Here is an 18,588-nt window from a genome sequence, read left to right on the forward strand (position 1 = left end):
TAGACACAGTCTGTGTTTGGGGGTCTCAGAGGGAAAAAAAGGTTTCAACTGTCTTTTTGCAATTGCAAAAGTGCAGTTTCTGTGTCGCTCTTTTAGTATCATTTGATATCGCTTTGCAGAGTCACATGAAACATATGACGCATCAACAGCCCGCACGTCTCCTTGTCCACCTTCGCTGGTCACTCTTTGACTTTAAATGAGGAGTCTATCAATCAGTCCATCACTCCACAAAGGCCACCGCTTTCTTTAAATGCAGGATTTTGAGCTAATGACGGAGAAAAGATGTTAAAAAGTGGCGCTGCCAGTCTGGTCTACGTCGCTATGTATCCCCACAGCTTGCAAGCAACAATGAATGGAGGAAAAATGTTCAAGATCATGAGTGCAAAGTTAACATGACAATCCAGGACAACCCACAGAGTTACAGTCTGCATGAAGAGAATTATAAATTTTGTATTTTTCTGCGTGTGAAAATCCTGAGCGTAATTTGATCCGCGATTGTGCAGCTCTAGTTAATCAGTGAGATGCTGAGTAGAGGTGTATGATGCCGTCATGGCTGACAGTTATCCTTACATTGTCCTGAAAGGTGTCTGGATTAGAATGTCACTTTGTTGTTTGCTTGAATGACAAGTGAATAGCTCTCTCAGCCAGTAATGGGTTTATCCTCCATTTTTTTCTTCTGGCCGCATCACCATTTCATTCCCTGAGATTGGTTTATCTGGCCTGTCTGTCCAGGCCAAGATTGAAATTTTGTTAGTAAAGCGTGGTAGCACAGATTTGTGTGTGTGTATGTGCACGTTTGGGTTTTGCTCCTGAGAGGAAAACTGGAAAATCGGGGATTGCCTGTGGTTATGATTAAGTGTGAGTGTGTGTGCATGTTTTTGTGTACATGCGTGTTATTTGTGTTGTGTTTATGTGAGTGATGGGTACCACTTGGATGTTTCTCATCCATAGATGTTACTCAATTAAAGCAACACATTTGTTTTAATACAATCTTGGATTTTTGAATTACCTAGTTGTCATATTCCAAATAAAACAGAATTTTATGATATTTTATTTTCACATCCTTCATATTTCTGTGAGCTTTCTGGTCTGAACTCAGCTGTGTAAAGATGTGAGGGGCAACGCTAACATAAAATGTATCATGTAAGCCTGTGGAACAGCCTTCAGCATGGAGATGTCTAATGGGCTCCTCCCTTTCTGCTATCACCACCCTCTCTCTGCCTACTGCCCCTCATTTTCATTTTTCTCCCCCCTCTGCCCCTCCTCTCCTCTCCTCTTCCTGCCCTCCCTCCCTTCTCTCCCCCTCTCGATCTCATTGCAGTGCCCTTGATGCCTCCTGCTCAGAGCCAGCCCAGACCTGCTGTGGGTCCTCAGAGATTTCCCGTGAGTAGCAGCTGCTCCTCTCCCTCCCTTTTTTCGCCTCACTTTCTCTGCCTCTCAACACGGTTCGCGTCCTCTTTTTTGTGTGGGCAATATCATTACGGCAATTAGACCGCCTGCCCTGGCCAAACACTGTTAAAGCAAATCTGTAAACACTGATACGAGTCTGGCTGCACAACTGGAAATGCGTGATAGGGGCTTTAGGCGGTAGACTTTTGGAGGTCGGAGCTGCAGGAGCGGGACTTAGTTAGCAACTCTTCATGGATGGACTGGGGCTCAGACTAGCCAGCTTGGCACATAATGGAATTTTGAAACCAGGATATACTTCCAGTTAAAATTCACTTTCCACAAGTTTGTGTCCCAAAGGCACCGAGACCTTTTTGAACGGTATTTTGTAGTAATGAAACATAGTGGAGGCTTGATGGGGCCTTAGTTGAGCCTCTTGCCTTTTAGTACCGTATATTCTGAAGGTCTGAATTTCATGTCAGAGAAAAGGGTTCTTAAGTCAGTTATTTCCTGCAAGAAAAGGTCCTTTATTTCACTCACAAAGAACCCCATCCAAGAGATGACGGACATGCCTTTAAAGTAATTACTGTATCGAGGCAAAATGGCTCACTCGAAAGTCAGACAAAGTGCCCTTAGTTACTTACTTACTTCTCGTTAATGATGCCCAGGCATCAGGTGCTGCTGGTGCTGACTGACATCTTCCTGCAAAGTGCATTTTGTATGGATTTATGCAAATTAGCCATTGGGAAATAGCTGCAACCAATTGCATTCTGTTGGATTTACAACCTTTCTGCCAAATGAGCCAGGCTTTCACATCGATGTCAGCCTTTGCCCACAAAAAAGAAAAAAAAAAAAAAAGATATAGAAACAAAGGCATATTTATTCCTTCTGTGTCAGTATTGTGCAGCGCCGGCTCCCCGAGGTCGGTGATAGTGCAGGATGTTGCTAGCACGGTAGCAGGGAGCTGTTTATTTTGCCTCCTATCAGACAGTAGACCGTGGGGTTTGGAAGGGCGTGCAGACGACTGGGCTGATGAAGAGCATAGTGTTGGACTGCCCACAGCTGTCAATCGCGTTTTTGGCCGCCGTTGCCAAGGACACAATTTGAAATGCAGGTGACATAGCAGCCGGCTACATTCCATTTACCAGTGGGCACCTGATTACTCATGATTATCATACATTATCATCCCATCAAATTTAATTGTTAAAAGACCGGGCGAACGGGGAGGGAGGGAGGGAGGGGGGGTCATAGCCTCTAGTATCACTGCATTAAAAAGAAAATTCGTTGGTGGAGACTGCTTTTGAAATATTAATCTGAGTGCCAATTAAAGTTATTTGAATATTTAATCTGCTTTTAATAATGACATTCAGTTTAACCACAAAATGAAGATGGCACACGCCACAATACTCGAGACGTTTTGATAGGAAGGGCTTTATTTTTATTTGATTCAATATCACACGTTTTTTTTAACACATTCACAGATTTTTGACTCTTTTTTCATTCTGTGCCTGCAGTCTGTATCGTAATCATCTTTAAGTAGATAATACAAATTCCAGTGTTGTAGTCAAGACCCGACTAACCGAGAACAGAGTGCTCCAAGACCAGAAAAATCTCAGAAAATTCCTCAATTTGTGTGCAGGGGGCGTGTCACTCAATTACACCGTGACACCGGGAAGGTTTCGGCCGTAACCGGGGGATGAAAAAATTAAAGCTGGACCGGTAAACCGATAATTTCGGCCAGTTGATAACATCGGCCGATATCAGCATTTCCAGTGACTATCAGAATAACCTTATTTTCTCTAAAGATCGAACATGGATCTTAGAAAGACACCGGCCAATATTTCAGTATCAGACTATTTCTCTCTCGAATATCGATTTCGGTATCGGGCCCTAAAGTCTCATATCGGTCGGGTCCTAATAAAAATCAAACTACAATTGAATTGGAAGTAATTTGCTCTTTTAGAAAGAGCTGTTTACCTTCTAATCACAGGAAAAATAGCCTGGCAGTGGTGGTCTTGACCGGTCTTGATTTAAAATCCGGAGTCCGCCCAGTCTGAGACCGAGATAAAACAGAGTAAAAATGCTTTAGATTCCGACACAGGACCTTGAAAAAGTGGTCTCGATACCGGTCTTCAGACCAAGACAGATTTCGAGTACTACAACACTACATCTCTCCACCTGCACATTTCCTTTCTTTACAAAACAATAATTTGACATTTGGCCCCTCTCCATTATAAATGTCTCACTGCTAAGAATTTATCCTCGCATCACTTACATATCGAGTAGCCCGCAGCCTGTTTATCAAGGATTAACTGAGAGAGGATGAGCTGTTATTTAAGAAGTATTATAACGGACACCAGAGTCCTCTTTGTGCAAACCTGCCTGTCTTGACCTTTTAGAATGGTACAAGTGCGCCCCTGTTGTGATTCCACCCCCCCCCACCCCCCACCCTCCGCCTTCGTAAGCCCCCTTTGATTAACTTTCTGTTAAGCAAGTTTTTCAGACTCTGGCCTTCTAGCTCTCGAACGCCTCTCCTCTCTAAATACCGCTAACGTAGCAGCGGAATAAAGATGGATTAAGCCTTGATAGCATCTTAAGTAATTTACAATAGGCTTGGAGGAGGCAAGAAGCCCATTTGTGGAAGTGCCACGTGTTGAATAGCAGGTTAATTTTTCAACAGAGATGGATGCTTAAAAGAATAAAGGAGACGGTTATGAGGGGGAATTGGAATCCCAAGGAGGGATTAATGGGTTGTTATCTAGTTTTCCTTGGTAGATAGATTGGGAGTAACGTGCATGCGATGATTAGAAAGCTGTGGAACATACAAAGTGGTTGAAACAAAGGTGAGGGCACTCATCCCTTCCTGAAATACCCTTTCCTTGTAAGAGACAGGCTTTTAGAAGGTTTATCAACAAAGCCAGAGGTAGCGTTAATGCAGGTTAGCTCATGAATTCAGGCTGTAGGGTTTTCTTTAATACTGGCATGCATATTGATGTTTATATCCTACGATTCTGTGTCTTTTTAATGACCACCAGCCTTCCAATTACAAGCGCCCCCTTGCACAATGGAATTCTCCTAAACAAATTCCCATTTTTCATTAGTTTAATTTGTTTGTGATTATTGAGTTCCCAGTATGGCCTATCATGCATGAGTTTTGTGTTCTTCCCAGGGAGCGGGAGACTTCCAGCAGCACATGTCGGGTAATTTTGGCCAGCCCCAGCGGCCCCCTCATCACATGGAGCCCTTTAGGAACCAGCCACCTCAAGGCCCCCAAGACAGAGAGCCCCTCTTTATGGGAGGTGAGTCCTATACCCCAGCATTGACGAGGGTTACAAAGCTCTCTTAGCATATTTAATCCTATTCGACATCACCTCTGGCGGTGTACCTACAGGGTATGCTGCTAGCTTTCTGCCGCTCTCATAGCAGCACTCATGTTAAATGCATGTGTATATATATACATCTGAATGAGCCTTGGAATCTGCATTACACATCTACATTCTGATTCACTGATTTCCCTGACAGGGTTAACACAGAGTTGTATAAAACCCACTCGGTTGTCTTCCTTGATAGCCCTCTTTTCCCTTGTTCTAACATTTTTACACATTGCATCTTGAGAGGGAGTTACTGATGGATTAAAATTGCCTCACAAGGCAGAACACTGACATCTCTGTTGTTTTTTGGCCTTCCCCCTTGCATGTGCAAAGAGCGCACCGAGTCAACACGGTTTGCCGGGCAGCACATGTTTGATCACCAGGGCCCCAGCCCTCTTATGAACAACAGCCACAACCTCCACCATCAGCAGCAGCAGCAGCAGCAGCTGCCCGGCCAGGGCCACATGGGCTTCGGCCCGCCTGGACCAACCTTCAACCAGCCGAACCCGGGTCCACTAGGACTATTCCCCAGAGAACCCCAAAGACCCAACATCCCTCCCCATCAGAGTCACCAGGGGATGGTGGGCTTGAATCAACAAGGAGGCCCGCCAAACCAACCGAGACCCTTCATGGGCCCGCGGCAGCCGTTCGGTCAGCAGGGGAACCTTTTCCCCCCGCCACAAGTCCAATTTGGGATGCAGGTACGACTACGAGTAAGTGATTTTTACAATCATTGGATGTCTGTGTAATTGAGTGTGAGTGTGTAGGGTCTCTATATTTTCTCGGATAGTTTCTTGAATTTGTTTGCATGCTATGGTAAGGTCTCTCACCTGGAACAGTTGTGATAAAGGAGCCTGGTTAACACCGGACTTCTCTGCACAAATGTCTGATTTTTAGTTGGCTGTTTTTCTCTACGTTATTGAAATTTTCTGTGACAAGAGCGAGGACTAGAGTACTCTTCACATGAATAAACTAGACTTGATATCATATTCACTGGCACTGATGCGTTGAGGAAAAAGACTCATGTCTGCTTGGCACCTCTGCATTTTGCAAGAGACGTAGACAAGAGCTCCCTCTAGTGGACCAATCACCATTGTCCTATTATTTATGTTGCGCTAATACAAGAGTTTAATTGTATGCAGGAATGAATCAATGTCGGGATTAGATTTCAGGAGAAGGGAATTATGAAAATGAACTATAACAGTAATAATGCATTATATGTTATATTTACAAAGCTCTGATTTTGTTGATTACTGATGTGTTTTTTTTTTCATTCTCTGATTGTCAGGGCTTAATGCACGGCCCTCCCGTCTCCCAGCTTTCGCACCACGACCCCTTGTCATCCCATCAGCCCATGCACCAGCACCAGCAACATCATCGGCAGGAGCTACCACATCATCAGCAGCAGCAGCTAAATGTCAATGAGCCTCGCCCCATGATGCACCACGGCCAGAATCCCTTCCACCAACAGCAGGCGCACGGTAGCCCCAGGCAGATGACTCCACGCCCTCAAAACCCCCAACAGCGAAACATGTCCAACAGGCAGAGGATGGTGAGACATTTACATATTAGTAGCTCAACTATTCTAAGTGCTGGAAGAAAGAACACTCCACCCATTTTAATTGTTGTGTTATTCAAACTCCTGCACATCATTCTGTCGTCATCTTTCACCCTAAATTGAAAATATAATCTTAAATATGTGAGCATCGGATTGATTCGTACTTTGCCCTTTCTTCAGAACACCCCCGTCTCCAAGCAAATGCAACAGCGCAACAGCAACCTACGGGAGCTCCCTGTAGCACCTGGCAACACAAACATGAACAGCGCCCGCCCCGCTGCCAACGTGAGGCCCGTTGCCAAGGCAACGCAGGGGGTGCGTCCCGGGCAGAACACTCAGCCGGTGCCTGGCAGTGGCAGAGGAAGAGGCCAAGTCGCTGCCAAGCCCGAATCCCTCCCTGGAGGAGATGGCAGGACAGTGGTTCGCAAGGAAGTCCCAAGAACGCAGGCCAGCACGGCACCACAGGTCGTCCGTCTAACACTCAGAGCAAGAGAAAAAGCACTCAGTCTTCATGCATCATAGATACAATAAACTAGATAAATATGCTTTTTTAATTTAATATTCTTTTGAAATTACACTATAAGCTGTCTTTTTTTTTCTGCTAAATACAGTGACCTAGAAATTGTAAGCTCAGTCAAGCTTATTAGTGTGCTGAGAAGCACTCCCATTTATTAAAAGCCCAATCATAAGGTCGTTAATGACTGCAGTCTCATTCCATTAGAACGAACAGATCAATACTATTGCATTTTCCTCTTGGGTTTTGCCTTTGATTACATCTGAGTGTCAGGCCAAGTAATATGGTTCAAAACGGACACACTAGCACATGAATACCCTTCCAGTAAGCAGAGACAGATAGTCATATTGTAATTTGGGTTTTCTGCCAACAGGACCCCGACGAAGATGAGGAGACGAGGCAGTACCGTCTGAAGATCGAGGAGCAGAAGCGCCTGAGAGAGGAGATCCTGAGGAGAAAGGAGATGCGACGGCAGATGCAGGCTGGCGAGAGGAAGAAGGAGCTGCTGGACAGGCTCAATTCCACTCCGAGTCAAGGCCCACCTCCTTCACAAAATCAAACCTCACAACAAAACCAGCAAACGGCGCACCCTGCACAACAACAACAACAACAACAACAACAACAACAACCACCACCACAGCAACAGCATGAACAAAGACAGCAGAACCAACTGCAACCACAGCAGCAGAGACAGTTCCCCCAGAGAACACCACAATCATTAAATCAATCATTAAATAACCCTAATCAAGGCATCCCCATCCCTCCCAACGGTGAAGCTCAGACCCTAACGCCCCGTCCCAACGTCAAGACACGTCTGCAGATGGTGAAGGGTTGCACCCAACTGCCACAAACCCCCGGACCCCGTCAAAGTCCTCAACAGCTGCAACAGCAAAGGAACATGGCTCTGCAGAATGTCAACAGACCTGGTGCTCAGATCCAGTCCAATCAGGCCCCCCTAAAGACCATACCTGTGTCTCCCTCTGTGGGTCCTGGCCAGGCTCAGGCTCAAACTCCGATTCAAGGACTAAAACCTGGAGCTAAAAGAACTGTGATGCAGCGGACTAAGAGCTTGGATATCGTAGACCAGACGGTGCCACAAAAAGTCAGGCTCGTCAAACTTTCAGGAGCGGTAAGCTTGTGTATTTTTTTTTTTCTTTTATTCATCCAACATCGTCCCAGTTCTATGTCCGACATTTATTTGATACTTCTTGAACAGATTTTAACCTCTCGGGGAAACGACAGGTTTGCAAGGAAATGCCACTGATGTCTATTTTGTAATCCAAAAGATATCTAACCTATGGGAATGACACGGTGATGTCTGTGTCACTTTGGCACAATTGATTTGTTAAGAGTTTTCCCCCCTCAGCTTTGAGGACTGGTATTTAAGTCACGTTGCCTGCACTTACATTTTACCCTTAAGAACACAGAAAGGTATTAAGAGAGCAGAATGACATTTATCTGTAGAGTTCGGGACGCCACATCGCTGCTCTGAAAGGTCGATATCATCTCTTAAGGACAGAAGGGTATCCTTTAAGAGAGAGGGTGACGGTAACATCAACAAAGTCTAGAATTACCACTTCTGGCTGATTTATAACCACTTGATAAGTCACTTCTTTGCCCTTTAATTACACATTAATTCTATTGAGAAAGCCACAAAGGCATGCATGTTAAACATTCACAGTTGTCGTTGATGAGACACGTTGGTGGGATGTGATAGTATTCGGAATAAGCCGCTTTCTGACTCCATCCCTGAGGATCAAGCCGCCGAGCCAAAATCTCTGTCTGGCTGCAGATGAAGATAACTGAGTGTCAGTGCGTTAATGGAAACCCGCGCAGAGCTATCTGATGTGCCGCATCTTTGAGAAAAAAGGGGGAGTGGGATGCGAGGTGGAGAGAGAGAGAGAGAGAGAGAGAGAGAGAGAGAGAGAGAGAGATGGAAACTAGCCTATAGCTGAGGTGAAAAGAAGATTGTCTTGATGCTCCCTCTCCCACATTGTTCTCCTGTCATCACCAGACGCTTGACAATGTTATCTCCCTCCTCTCTTCTTTCCTTCCTCTTCTTTTTCCTCTCTGTCATCCCTTGCTTGCTTTTCCTTCCCATCATCCCATCTCTCAGGTGCATGGCAACAAAAGAATGCCAATCCGAGTCCCTTGTAATTAATCTTTCTTGGTTGAACACGGCTGCTGCTGCAGCTAGAGCATAATACCTGTGTAAGAAAGTTGCCACTTTTGAGGATTTGGATTTGTATGGCTTACGCACACAGATAAGAGGCAAATTATATTTTCATCAGGGATAATACAAAGCAACGCACGACACAAAAGCAGCAGGAGGAGGGAGAGGGGGCGTAAGGGGGATGGGGTACACATCGAGCTGCTGTCGTTTCAGTGTAATGCAGCTTAGCATTTGATGGGTGCAATCAGGAGCTGTGATTTCTATAGGAGGGATTAATCCATTTACTCTCGACTGGGGACAGGTCAGAGATATCGCTTCTTTTCTTTTCCCCTCGTATTGATCTGTCACATCTCTTCGCTGAGTCGGGGAAAAAGACGACCTTCAATTCCTCCCCGCATGTCAACAGAGTTGAGCTGTGACTTTATTTGATAATGAGACCATCACCTTGTTGGGTTGATCTTTATTCCCCACAGATTGTGTGAAAGAGGATCCACTTTCAGTGCTGACACCTTTTCTGTGAGCGGTGGAGAGGCGGCCTCTCATTTCTCCCCGTTGTCCATGAACACTTGGCATTCTGGGAATCGATGATTGATTGATTTGTTTTGATTATTGTGTCATGCATGGATACAATGCCCGTTTCGTAAACATGCTCACAGAAACCCCTGCAGAAAGAACAGAAGCCATGTTGGAAACATCCTGATGTTATTTGCAAGCTCTAGAAACCATAGAGACCAGTTATTTAATATCCAAACAGAACAACAGATACATTCTGTGCCGTGTAACGACTTTGGACACAATTTTATTATTAGAGTCGATGATGCCTGCACATCAAGGTTGTTTAAAGTTGTGGTACTTTCCGAGTTCACATGTTTTAAAACAATACAATCTCCGTTAATTTAAAAACAGACAGAGGAACGGAGAGGTCAGCGTAGGTTAATTCAAATTCACGTCAACCGAAACTGGCCTATCCAAAGTCTGTTTGTGTCTCAGAAGGATGCAGAAGTTTGGGTTATCTCACTTTAATTGCCTTCACACTTGCAGAAAACATATGAAAAGCATCGTATAGCGGACTCTGTTGCTTCGTACCCCCCTCCTGTCTGACAGGGATAGTCTCCTGCTGTGAGCTGCATGTGTAAACGACCAGGTCAGGAGGATTTCAGGAGCATTAACAGGAGTGCATGTGTGAAAACAGCTTTAGAAACACAGAAACATTGCCAATGTATTGTAATTTTTGGTGGTTAAAAATAAGAAATAACCCATTAGGTGTAAAGAATATCTATTTTTGTTGCCGTGGCTACAGGTATCAATACTGTTTGATATTTACTGTTGAGTGATCACAGTTTAGAATGATCATATCGTTTCCACCCAACTGCAAAAGGAGAGAAAGGTTGGACATTTTTGCACGAGTTGCTAACTTAGTGCTGTCCTCCATCTTCCCCACTCAGTTTGCAAAGGGGACTGTTGCTGCGGATACCCTGGCGCAGCAACCAGGGGCCTGGCCGGTAACACCGCTCAACCAGGGAGTCCAGAGGAAGGTCACCGTGACAGGACAGCAGCCACAGGGAGCAGGCGGAGCACCGCAGGCTGGCCGAGGGGGAACGGGCAACCCACAGCAGAACAGGGTAGGTCCTAATGAGAGCTCTCCTTTCTCCTGTGCTTTAGACACCGGGAACTATTTCACCTCAGATATATATTAATAGTGCGGACTTTGGGCTTCTGAAAATAAAAGGAGCTAAAATGTCTCCTGTAAAGTTGTCCTGTGCCTCTGGCGCCAACCTGGCATTCAGGAGACATACCAATCGAGCAGCAGTGGTAATAAGACAGGACAGTATGCCAGGTGCAGGAGTATTGACAAGCTGAGAGCAGTGTAACACGGGGGCCTACACAGGGTCCCCTGGCCTCTCTGCACGCCTGTCACCAGCAGGCTGCTGTCACACTTCCCATTCTCACTGACACTGACAGGGTAAGGCAGTCACTATAACGCTTGCATGGCTCCTCTTCCTTTCATGCTCCCCCGCCCCCAACACACACACACACACATAGATACTCCCTCTACCTCCTCTACTATCTTTCTGGGGTCTCTCCCTCCTCCTCCTCCTCCTCTTCCTCTGCAGCTGAGAAAACATACCTCTCACTCTCAAAGCTCAAATGAAGATATGCCATCCCACATGCATCACGTTCTGACGTTGACGCTCTATGTAGAAATATGATAAGTCAATCATGTGAAAGCCTGGTGTGTCTGAGAGAAAACAGCGTTTTTACATTTCACTGTGTGCCGAGCAGCCTTATAGCTGCTCCGCACACACGCCTCAATGCAGAATTAAAACATCAGCATGCCCCGTTTTAAGCGAGTGTTTGCGCTAAATACTAATTTCTCACACCTGGCGTTGGTGCAGGTCGTGGTGTCGGGCCGGGGCCGAGGTAGAGGGGTTGGTCAGTTGGGTCGAGGTCGTGCGGTGGCCACCAGACAGAGCCAGAGAGGTGCAGAGAGCGAACGCTGCACCGTGTCCATAGAGGGCCTTTCCTCATCCACAACGGACTTGCAACTGAAGAACCTTCTCAGGTCCATCGGGCCCATAGAGGTCGGTACTGCATTTAATACACTTTTATACACCCTCTGTAATGTTTTTGTGTGTTTCCTCGTACACTGATTACATCGATTGTTTCAGAACTAACCCAAATAACCGTAGTTGGTTTAAAGTCTAACATTCAGAAGTCAGAGCTGTTACTAATGATATGCAAGTCATTGTCTGTTTCATATGTTTGCTGTGTAAAAACCATGAAGACTGCTCATGACGTAGGTGTCTCTTTGCACCCTCCACCGTGGAAGTAGTTCTTGTAGTGTGGTCCCATAGCGCCCTCTGTCGTAGTGATTAGGTGGGTAAAGGAAGTGGATGTGTTCACTCACCACTTGTGCAATAAGAGGACGACCTGGCTGTGCTGAATGTCTTCAACTATACGCCCCCCTCCCATGTGTTGCAGATGTTCAAAATGATGCCCCAGCAGAGGAAAGCGGTTGCTAAATTTTCCAGTCCTGAGCACGCAGCGAGCTTTCAAACAAGCTTCCACAGGTAATGCATATTCTCAACTTCTATAGAGATATTAATTTGCGTTTTTGTTGCCTTTTCATGCTGCTTGCATTAAGCTACTGCAATACAACAAATGTGTTCTTGTTTATCTTTGCCCCTGAGACAATGGTTTCAAACATTATCACAATTACTACACAGGCACATGATTGATTTGTCCCACATTGACGTGTCGCTGATTGATGGATGAGGAGCATAAAAAGAGCCAGGTGGGAGTCCCGTCACAAGATGTCACTCTCTCCCAGCGAGGGAACCTTCCCCTGTGCAGCTCTCTGACCTGGCGTAGGAAATCATCCTGCAGCCCTCTGCAGGGGGCGGGGGGGTCAAACACAGTCAGCAGCATTTCTGCACAGGATGCATCATTCACTCATCAACTTGGAAGAACAGTGCATAGGACGACCTCGGCAGCGAGCACGCGGTTGTTTGACTTTGTCTACCAGAATGTCCATTGTTGGAAAATGGCGCTGAAGAGACGCTGGGACAGTTAATCCAACTTTGAAGCAATTTGTTTAGAATGTTTTGAACATTTTACACGGACACTCATTAGAAATTAAAATGGGATAATGGTTGCGCCCCTCTTCAGTTACATTCATCACCCGAGTGAAAAAGGAACATGTCAGCTTTGCAAATCCAAACATGACAAACCTCCATAGTAGTTTATTTTATTTCTTCTGTGGCTCGCTGATTTGTTTGAGTGCAGGAGACGCTTGTGGCCAGACTTCTCACACAGCAGTGTTCTTGGCCCACCTGTAGATGGCAGTATTGCAACACTCACGGTGATGTATGTTTTCCAACCGAAGCAGTCTTTCAGTGCACAGTTTCCAAGCGGTTTTTGGGTGAATGGCACCACCTAGTGGAGGCCCTGTGTACAGGCACGGATGAGGATTTGAATATCACACACATGGCAGTGACTGGGACCAATTTGGCGCAGGATAATAAAATGGTTTCCTTAAGATTCCCCTTTTGGTTTAGGGAGTTGTAAATGTTCCTCTTGTGTTTTTTTTCCGTTTCATTGCTGCTTCAGGATCAGAGCGTTTGGATTATCTCTCGTTTAGCTCATTTGGCGCTGCTCCTCGTTCCAAATGTTGTCATTTCTTTTAACTGTTACCTGGGATCCATCTCTGGAGTGTTTTTTCCCTTTTGCCTTTTTTGGGATGTATATTTTTTTTTTAGTTGTATGTGTGATTATGGAAAAGTTAAACTCACGTTTCTCATTAGTGTTTGAGTGTGCTTCGAGGGAACGAGTAAGTGAAGTTAATTTTTTTTTAAAGATTTTTTTACATTTAAATGTAAACGTTAAATTTTTGATATTCGTCATTCTCGGAAAGAATTGCTGCATACGCGTTTCGTACATTTTTGCTGCAGGATGCATGTGGGGTTAACTCGCTCTAAACGTCTGCATGTGGCGAGGTTGTGACATGTACCTGGTTGAGCGCTCTGAACTGCTGTTTTTCGCTACACAAACAGCCGATTATGTGAGAGCAGAATTGACTGTAACACTTCCCCCTGCAAATGGAACTCCCATAGCCGTACTTACTCTCATTCTGTAACGACATTGATACCACTTTCTTTAACGGGAGGTCCCTTACCATCTTAACCACATCCCTTTATTTAAATGTTCTTGTCCAGGGCGTGCTCAGTCATCACTTCTATCTCAAGCTCTCAGTTTAACTTTGCATGTTCGTCAAAGCGAGTGCCGCTCTGTTAGGCTCATTTTATTTCTTTAAACACACCCCATGTTTTTTTTTACTCACCGCACAACATTTCTGTCCACACAGCGTTAAATCAAAAGGACTTCTTTTTGAATAATCGGACATCAAATCGCCGAGTTTATCAGTCACCGGAGTTCAGAAGTGTAAATAAATCGCAGGAATGTGACGCAGGTATCGGAGGGGGCAACCATTATCCGTGTAGTGATCATGTACGCAAAGTAGTCCAGAGCTTTCCTTTGAGTTATTCTTTACTCGAGTTGTATAGAGTTAAACATTTTTATATATATATATATATATGTAAGGATAAGCTAACGTGTCCGGACGTAGATCAATTTTACAAGACAGTGTTTTCTTTCTAATTCAGATCCCCAAAAAAATGGAGGAATTATTGGACCATATTTCTGTTTTCTTTACAACGTTTGACAAGAAAAAACATTTAAGGGAAAAAAACAAACAAAGAAAATAATAAAAATGTGGCCAATATACCGTGAGCATGCAGGTATGTGAAGCCGGTTCAACCTTAGCCCAAAGACGTGTGGTTGTGTTTGATGTCCTCGTGTCTGGTGCCTTCACGGTTCATTACCTTTTACTGATCGTGCAACTTTTTTAAAAATGCATTTTTTAACTGAAACGTACTCTGTGAGGTCCTTTTACAAACATATCACATACACTGACTGAGCAGCTTTAACACCTTGTGTACCTTCAGATAAACACTACCTCATACAGATCGCTGGGAATGCCACTGACCATGGGATTTGTAATGACTTGTTTTCGCCGTCAGAAACAAGAACATTTTGGTCGTGCACTTTAACTGTGACGTCATGCTGATGTTCAGCTCCCTGCAGCTCCGACAAGGCAGAGTCATTGAAGAGAAAAGCACTTTGAATTATCATCTTTTTAATTGACTTAATACGCCATTTTATAAAGCTAATATGTAGCGTTAAGAGTAAGACATTCACCCTGTTTTTAATCATTTGAGACCCGCTGTGCATCTTGATGACGTCACATTTTAAGTCCTGTGTTTCCAAGACTTGGGATCACATCCGCTCATGTTCACGGGTACATGTTGAACCAAGGCCGCAACAGGATGCGGTCATTAAATTAAGACATTTAGTGGTATTGCACTTCAACTCTGAACAAGTTTAAACGGCTCTCACCAGAGATTCTCAACACGTTCTGAAAGTTTCAAAAGGTATCGGGACAAACGAGAGTATTTGAAACAAAATGTCTCCTTGTTACTTTTTGTAAATTCTTGAATTTGAGTGGTTGCGTTTTTGTTTTTGTAAGATGTACAGTTGTTCTAAACTGACTTATTCATGTGTTTGTTTCCTTTTTGTTTTGAGTTGAACTTGTGTCTTTGAGGTTTGTGTTGCAATAACTCTTCTGACCTGACTGTATTTTATGTTGTGCGTTACACTTTTTTATTTTTTTAGAGCTGTGGTTAAATCCTGTGGATTTGAAAGACAAAAAAAGAAAAGTATTGGCTGTGCCGGTGGTAGTTTTATTATGTTATGAGACTTCTGGTCTTGTAATGACACAACAGATTCAAATTGAATCTATTTGTATCTTAATTTTAAGAACACATATATTTATAAATTTTTACTATTTCTTAATGTAATTCCCCTTGAGGAAGTGGTGCTCCATCGCCACATGGTTTACACATTTCACCTCGTACTGTGTGGCTGCAGTGGGGTCTTTAAATATGAGATACCTACTGGGCTTTTCTTGTGTTTTCATAAGAGACCTTTGTCTTTATCTTGGCTGCTAATGTCTAGCATGTACTAGCTTCAGATCACCACACTAACCATGTTGGATGCTAAACAACTTACCTTGTATTTATTCGTTTAACAGGTCCCTCGTGTTGTGGATGGTGCTGACACTTTTGCAGAGTGGCTGAAATAATGACTCGATTCTCTCTTCGTTTGCAGGTCTCGGTCCACTTTGACACTGCCTGTCGTGTCGTCAATGCTTCTGCTACAGTAGCTCCAAAATCCAAAGTTTAAAGGGACCATGCCAAAGGTTTAGCCTGGACGTCAACGTCTGAACATGATGAGAGGTGTATCTCAAACTTCTCCCAACTCAACTGGCTGCAGATCGATGAAGCGTCGCATTGAGTCGCACCGTGCTAGGCTACTCTTGCATGATGTAGCAGCTACTTGTCTGTTTGGTTATTAGGTAAAGATCCAATGCCTGACATTTGAGTTGGGAAGTTTGTCCCGCTGGTGTATTAAGATCAGCTTCAGCAGATTCTATCGGGTCATTTGAAACCACTTGAAGGGTCTTGCCATATCCCACATTTTGTGAAAGGCTTTCTAACGTACTGGAATATTGATAAATCATTCGCTGCATGTTGTTTTAATAAGTTATCAAATTGAGTCAACATTGTGCTGTTGATGATCGTTTTTCACCCCCAGTTTTATGTTTCTGTGTGGTCGGTTGAATGAGTAGAAACACCCTGGGGTAGAAGATACTATACAAAAGGTTGAACATGTTCCAGACCAGCATGAGGCCCCCTTGTGGTTTTCAAATGGCCTGCGTTTGCCTGAGTCACAAAAAGTCGTATTTAAAAAAAAAAAAAAGAGCATTGATTGCAGAAGAATGCAAAACCATTGGCATGGTCCAACACGTGGTACTTCCTGGTTTAATCCCATTGGGCTGCACATGTTTATCGGTGGCACTGTTTGAGATTCGTCCAATGAAAACACACCTGAAGCGACCAACGAGTCACGACAGGTGTCAGTGCATCCCCTTAAACACGACGACGACGTCATGTATTAATGTGTTAATTTCTCTGCAGCGTGCTGATGGAGCAGAGCAGACGATGATTCTACCACACTTTTTTTTTCTCTCTTACCTCGCTCACCTAACACTTCAGGTTCTTTTGCAGCCGTGCAGAGTCCAGGCTCGGATGAAGACTTTACTTAAGCTTACTTCCCTCATGGGGGAGGAGGGGGGGCGGTCCACCACGTTTCCCTCCATTACTGCTTTTCCTGCCACCGCTGTTCTTCCGACTTGCATACATGTGTGACCGTTTCTCTTCTTGAACTTAAGACTTCTGTATCAAGCAGGGGGGGCCTACCTGGATTGTTTGTTAGCCCACTGGATGGAGGTTTCCATCTCTGTGACAGCAGCCGGGTTCACAGAGCAGACGCCACTTTATGGCTTTCACTGCACCAAAAGGCGTCCTGCCCCTTGACTATGAGTTTGGTTGGATTTTGAAAAAAAAGAAAGAAAACCCCGACAGTGGTTTTCCTGATCTCGAACATTACAGTACACACAGAAAAATGACTGAAGTCCAGCCGTGAGTTTTACTAAAACTTGACACCTCCGTCCTGTCGTGTGTTTGCATTTCGATGTTTACCACAAAGTTCTGTTCTGTGAAAGTTCTGACATCGCTGTAATCTGTTCTGATCATGTGAAATGTGATTTTTCTAAAGAGATTGTTTTAAAGAATGGAAAATCATTGAAGAATTTGTCAAATCTGAAACCACAAACTGGAGAAGAATAAATGTTTTTGATACAAACAGCCTTGAGTTTGTTTTTTTTATTTGAGTTTTCAAAGACTTCTTTACCAATCAGAAGGTCCGCCGTCTTGGCCCCGTGTCCACCTGCTGTTTTTTCAGAAAAGCAGTAAAGCGCTCTGGAGCTCTTTGCATGAAGCGTATGTGTGCTGAATGAAAGCGCTGTACATTGGTCCTGTCTCCATGACAACAGCTGCTGTATGACCGACACTGCTCCGTTACTTTTTACTTTAGGTTTTTTTTATTTTGAGATCGATTATTTCCCGATCAGACACAGAGCGAGGAGGATGTGTAGGTGGCAAAAATACTCGGAAATATTCTACATTTGGAAAAGAGCGCCGGTGATGTCAACAGTGCCTTTCTGAAAAGTTGAAAGATTTTCAACTTGAGTGCTTGGACACTCTGTGTTTTCTGTAGTCGGCTGCCTGCTGCTGCAAACGCTTTCTCCTCATTGGAAACATTTGGAGAAAGAAATAAAAGACGCTGGAGATCAGAAATAAAACGCTAGGTGGACACGGGGCCTTAGAGTCTGACGCCTAATATCAAGTTGGACATAGTTCTCATCTTTTCTCCATGATGATCCCTAAAAAAACCTCATCATGTGATTAACTCCTTAACGTTTGAAGATTAGGACCTCTGAGATCGACTTTCACCTCTGTCGGCCTTGATTATCTTGTGTTGTTCAAAAAGCAGCGATTAGTCGGGAAAAGGGAAATCCTGAGTCGCAGGAGAATATGTTCCCTCTTTCCTGACACTCGAGTTTTCTTGCTTCCTCTTGGTTTAATCTGGAAACAAACCGTTCAAAGAGAAACAACTGACCTGCATGTTCCTGAACCACAAACGACCGTTATGTTTCTGCACACTGTCAAATATCCAAGTCAGTTTTTTTTTTTTTTTTTTTTTTTTAAGCTGGTTGGGAAGTGCACACCAAAATTACAAAGTGTGGAACCGTTTCCAAAGCGCTGAACATTTACACCAGTCCACAAACAAATTGCAGAACGACGTAATCATACCAAAAAGGGAACATACCAAATGCTGCAAGTGACCCACAAGTCAGTGTTGAATGTGTCCTACGGAGTTTATGGTGACGCAATGATATTTTGCCCGTTATGTGGAACCCACCTGAGCCTGAAAATGCAATCTTGCGTTTGGTGTAGACGGTCTCTGCAATTATGAACCACACGGACCAGATGGAAGGACCAAGGCCAAAAATCTTTCCATGTAGGCTGTGTCCTTTAGAAATTCCAGAGGCATTTGGTACGTTCCC

At 44.3% G+C, this 18,588-nt stretch overlaps 1 protein-coding gene across 3 annotated transcripts in view; it reads left to right on the forward strand.

Annotated features, from left to right (window-relative positions):
- The window catches only part of rbm33a (RNA binding motif protein 33a), a 28,629-nt gene extending 11,303 nt beyond the window's left edge, over nt 1–17,326 (forward strand). The window contains exons 10-20 of one of the 3 annotated variants that reach the window (XR_010664823.1): nt 1,322–1,383; nt 4,556–4,685; nt 5,091–5,470; nt 6,046–6,309; nt 6,496–6,780; nt 7,203–7,958; nt 10,448–10,624; nt 11,399–11,584; nt 11,788–11,879; nt 11,985–12,073; nt 12,230–12,279. Coding sequence is in view for 2 of the 3 variants with exons in the window: in XM_020652085.3 (XP_020507741.2) it covers nt 1,322–1,383; nt 4,556–4,685; nt 5,091–5,470; nt 6,046–6,309; nt 6,496–6,780; nt 7,203–7,958; nt 10,448–10,624; nt 11,399–11,584; nt 11,985–12,073; nt 12,230–12,278 (2,378 nt within the window). In the remaining variant the exon portion in view is untranslated. Of the gene's footprint in view, nt 1–1,321; nt 1,384–4,555; nt 4,686–5,090; nt 5,471–6,045; nt 6,310–6,495; nt 6,781–7,202; nt 7,959–10,447; nt 10,625–11,398; nt 11,585–11,787; nt 11,880–11,984; nt 12,074–12,229 lie in introns of all 3 variants that reach the window. The other 2 variants (XM_020652085.3, XM_020652086.3) reach the window with 2 other exon arrangements.
- The last annotated feature ends 1,262 nt before the right edge of the window (nt 17,327–18,588 follow it).

Source organism: Labrus bergylta, chromosome 20, assembly GCF_963930695.1.
Source record: "Labrus bergylta chromosome 20, fLabBer1.1, whole genome shotgun sequence".
NCBI lineage: Eukaryota > Metazoa > Chordata > Actinopteri > Labriformes > Labridae > Labrus > Labrus bergylta.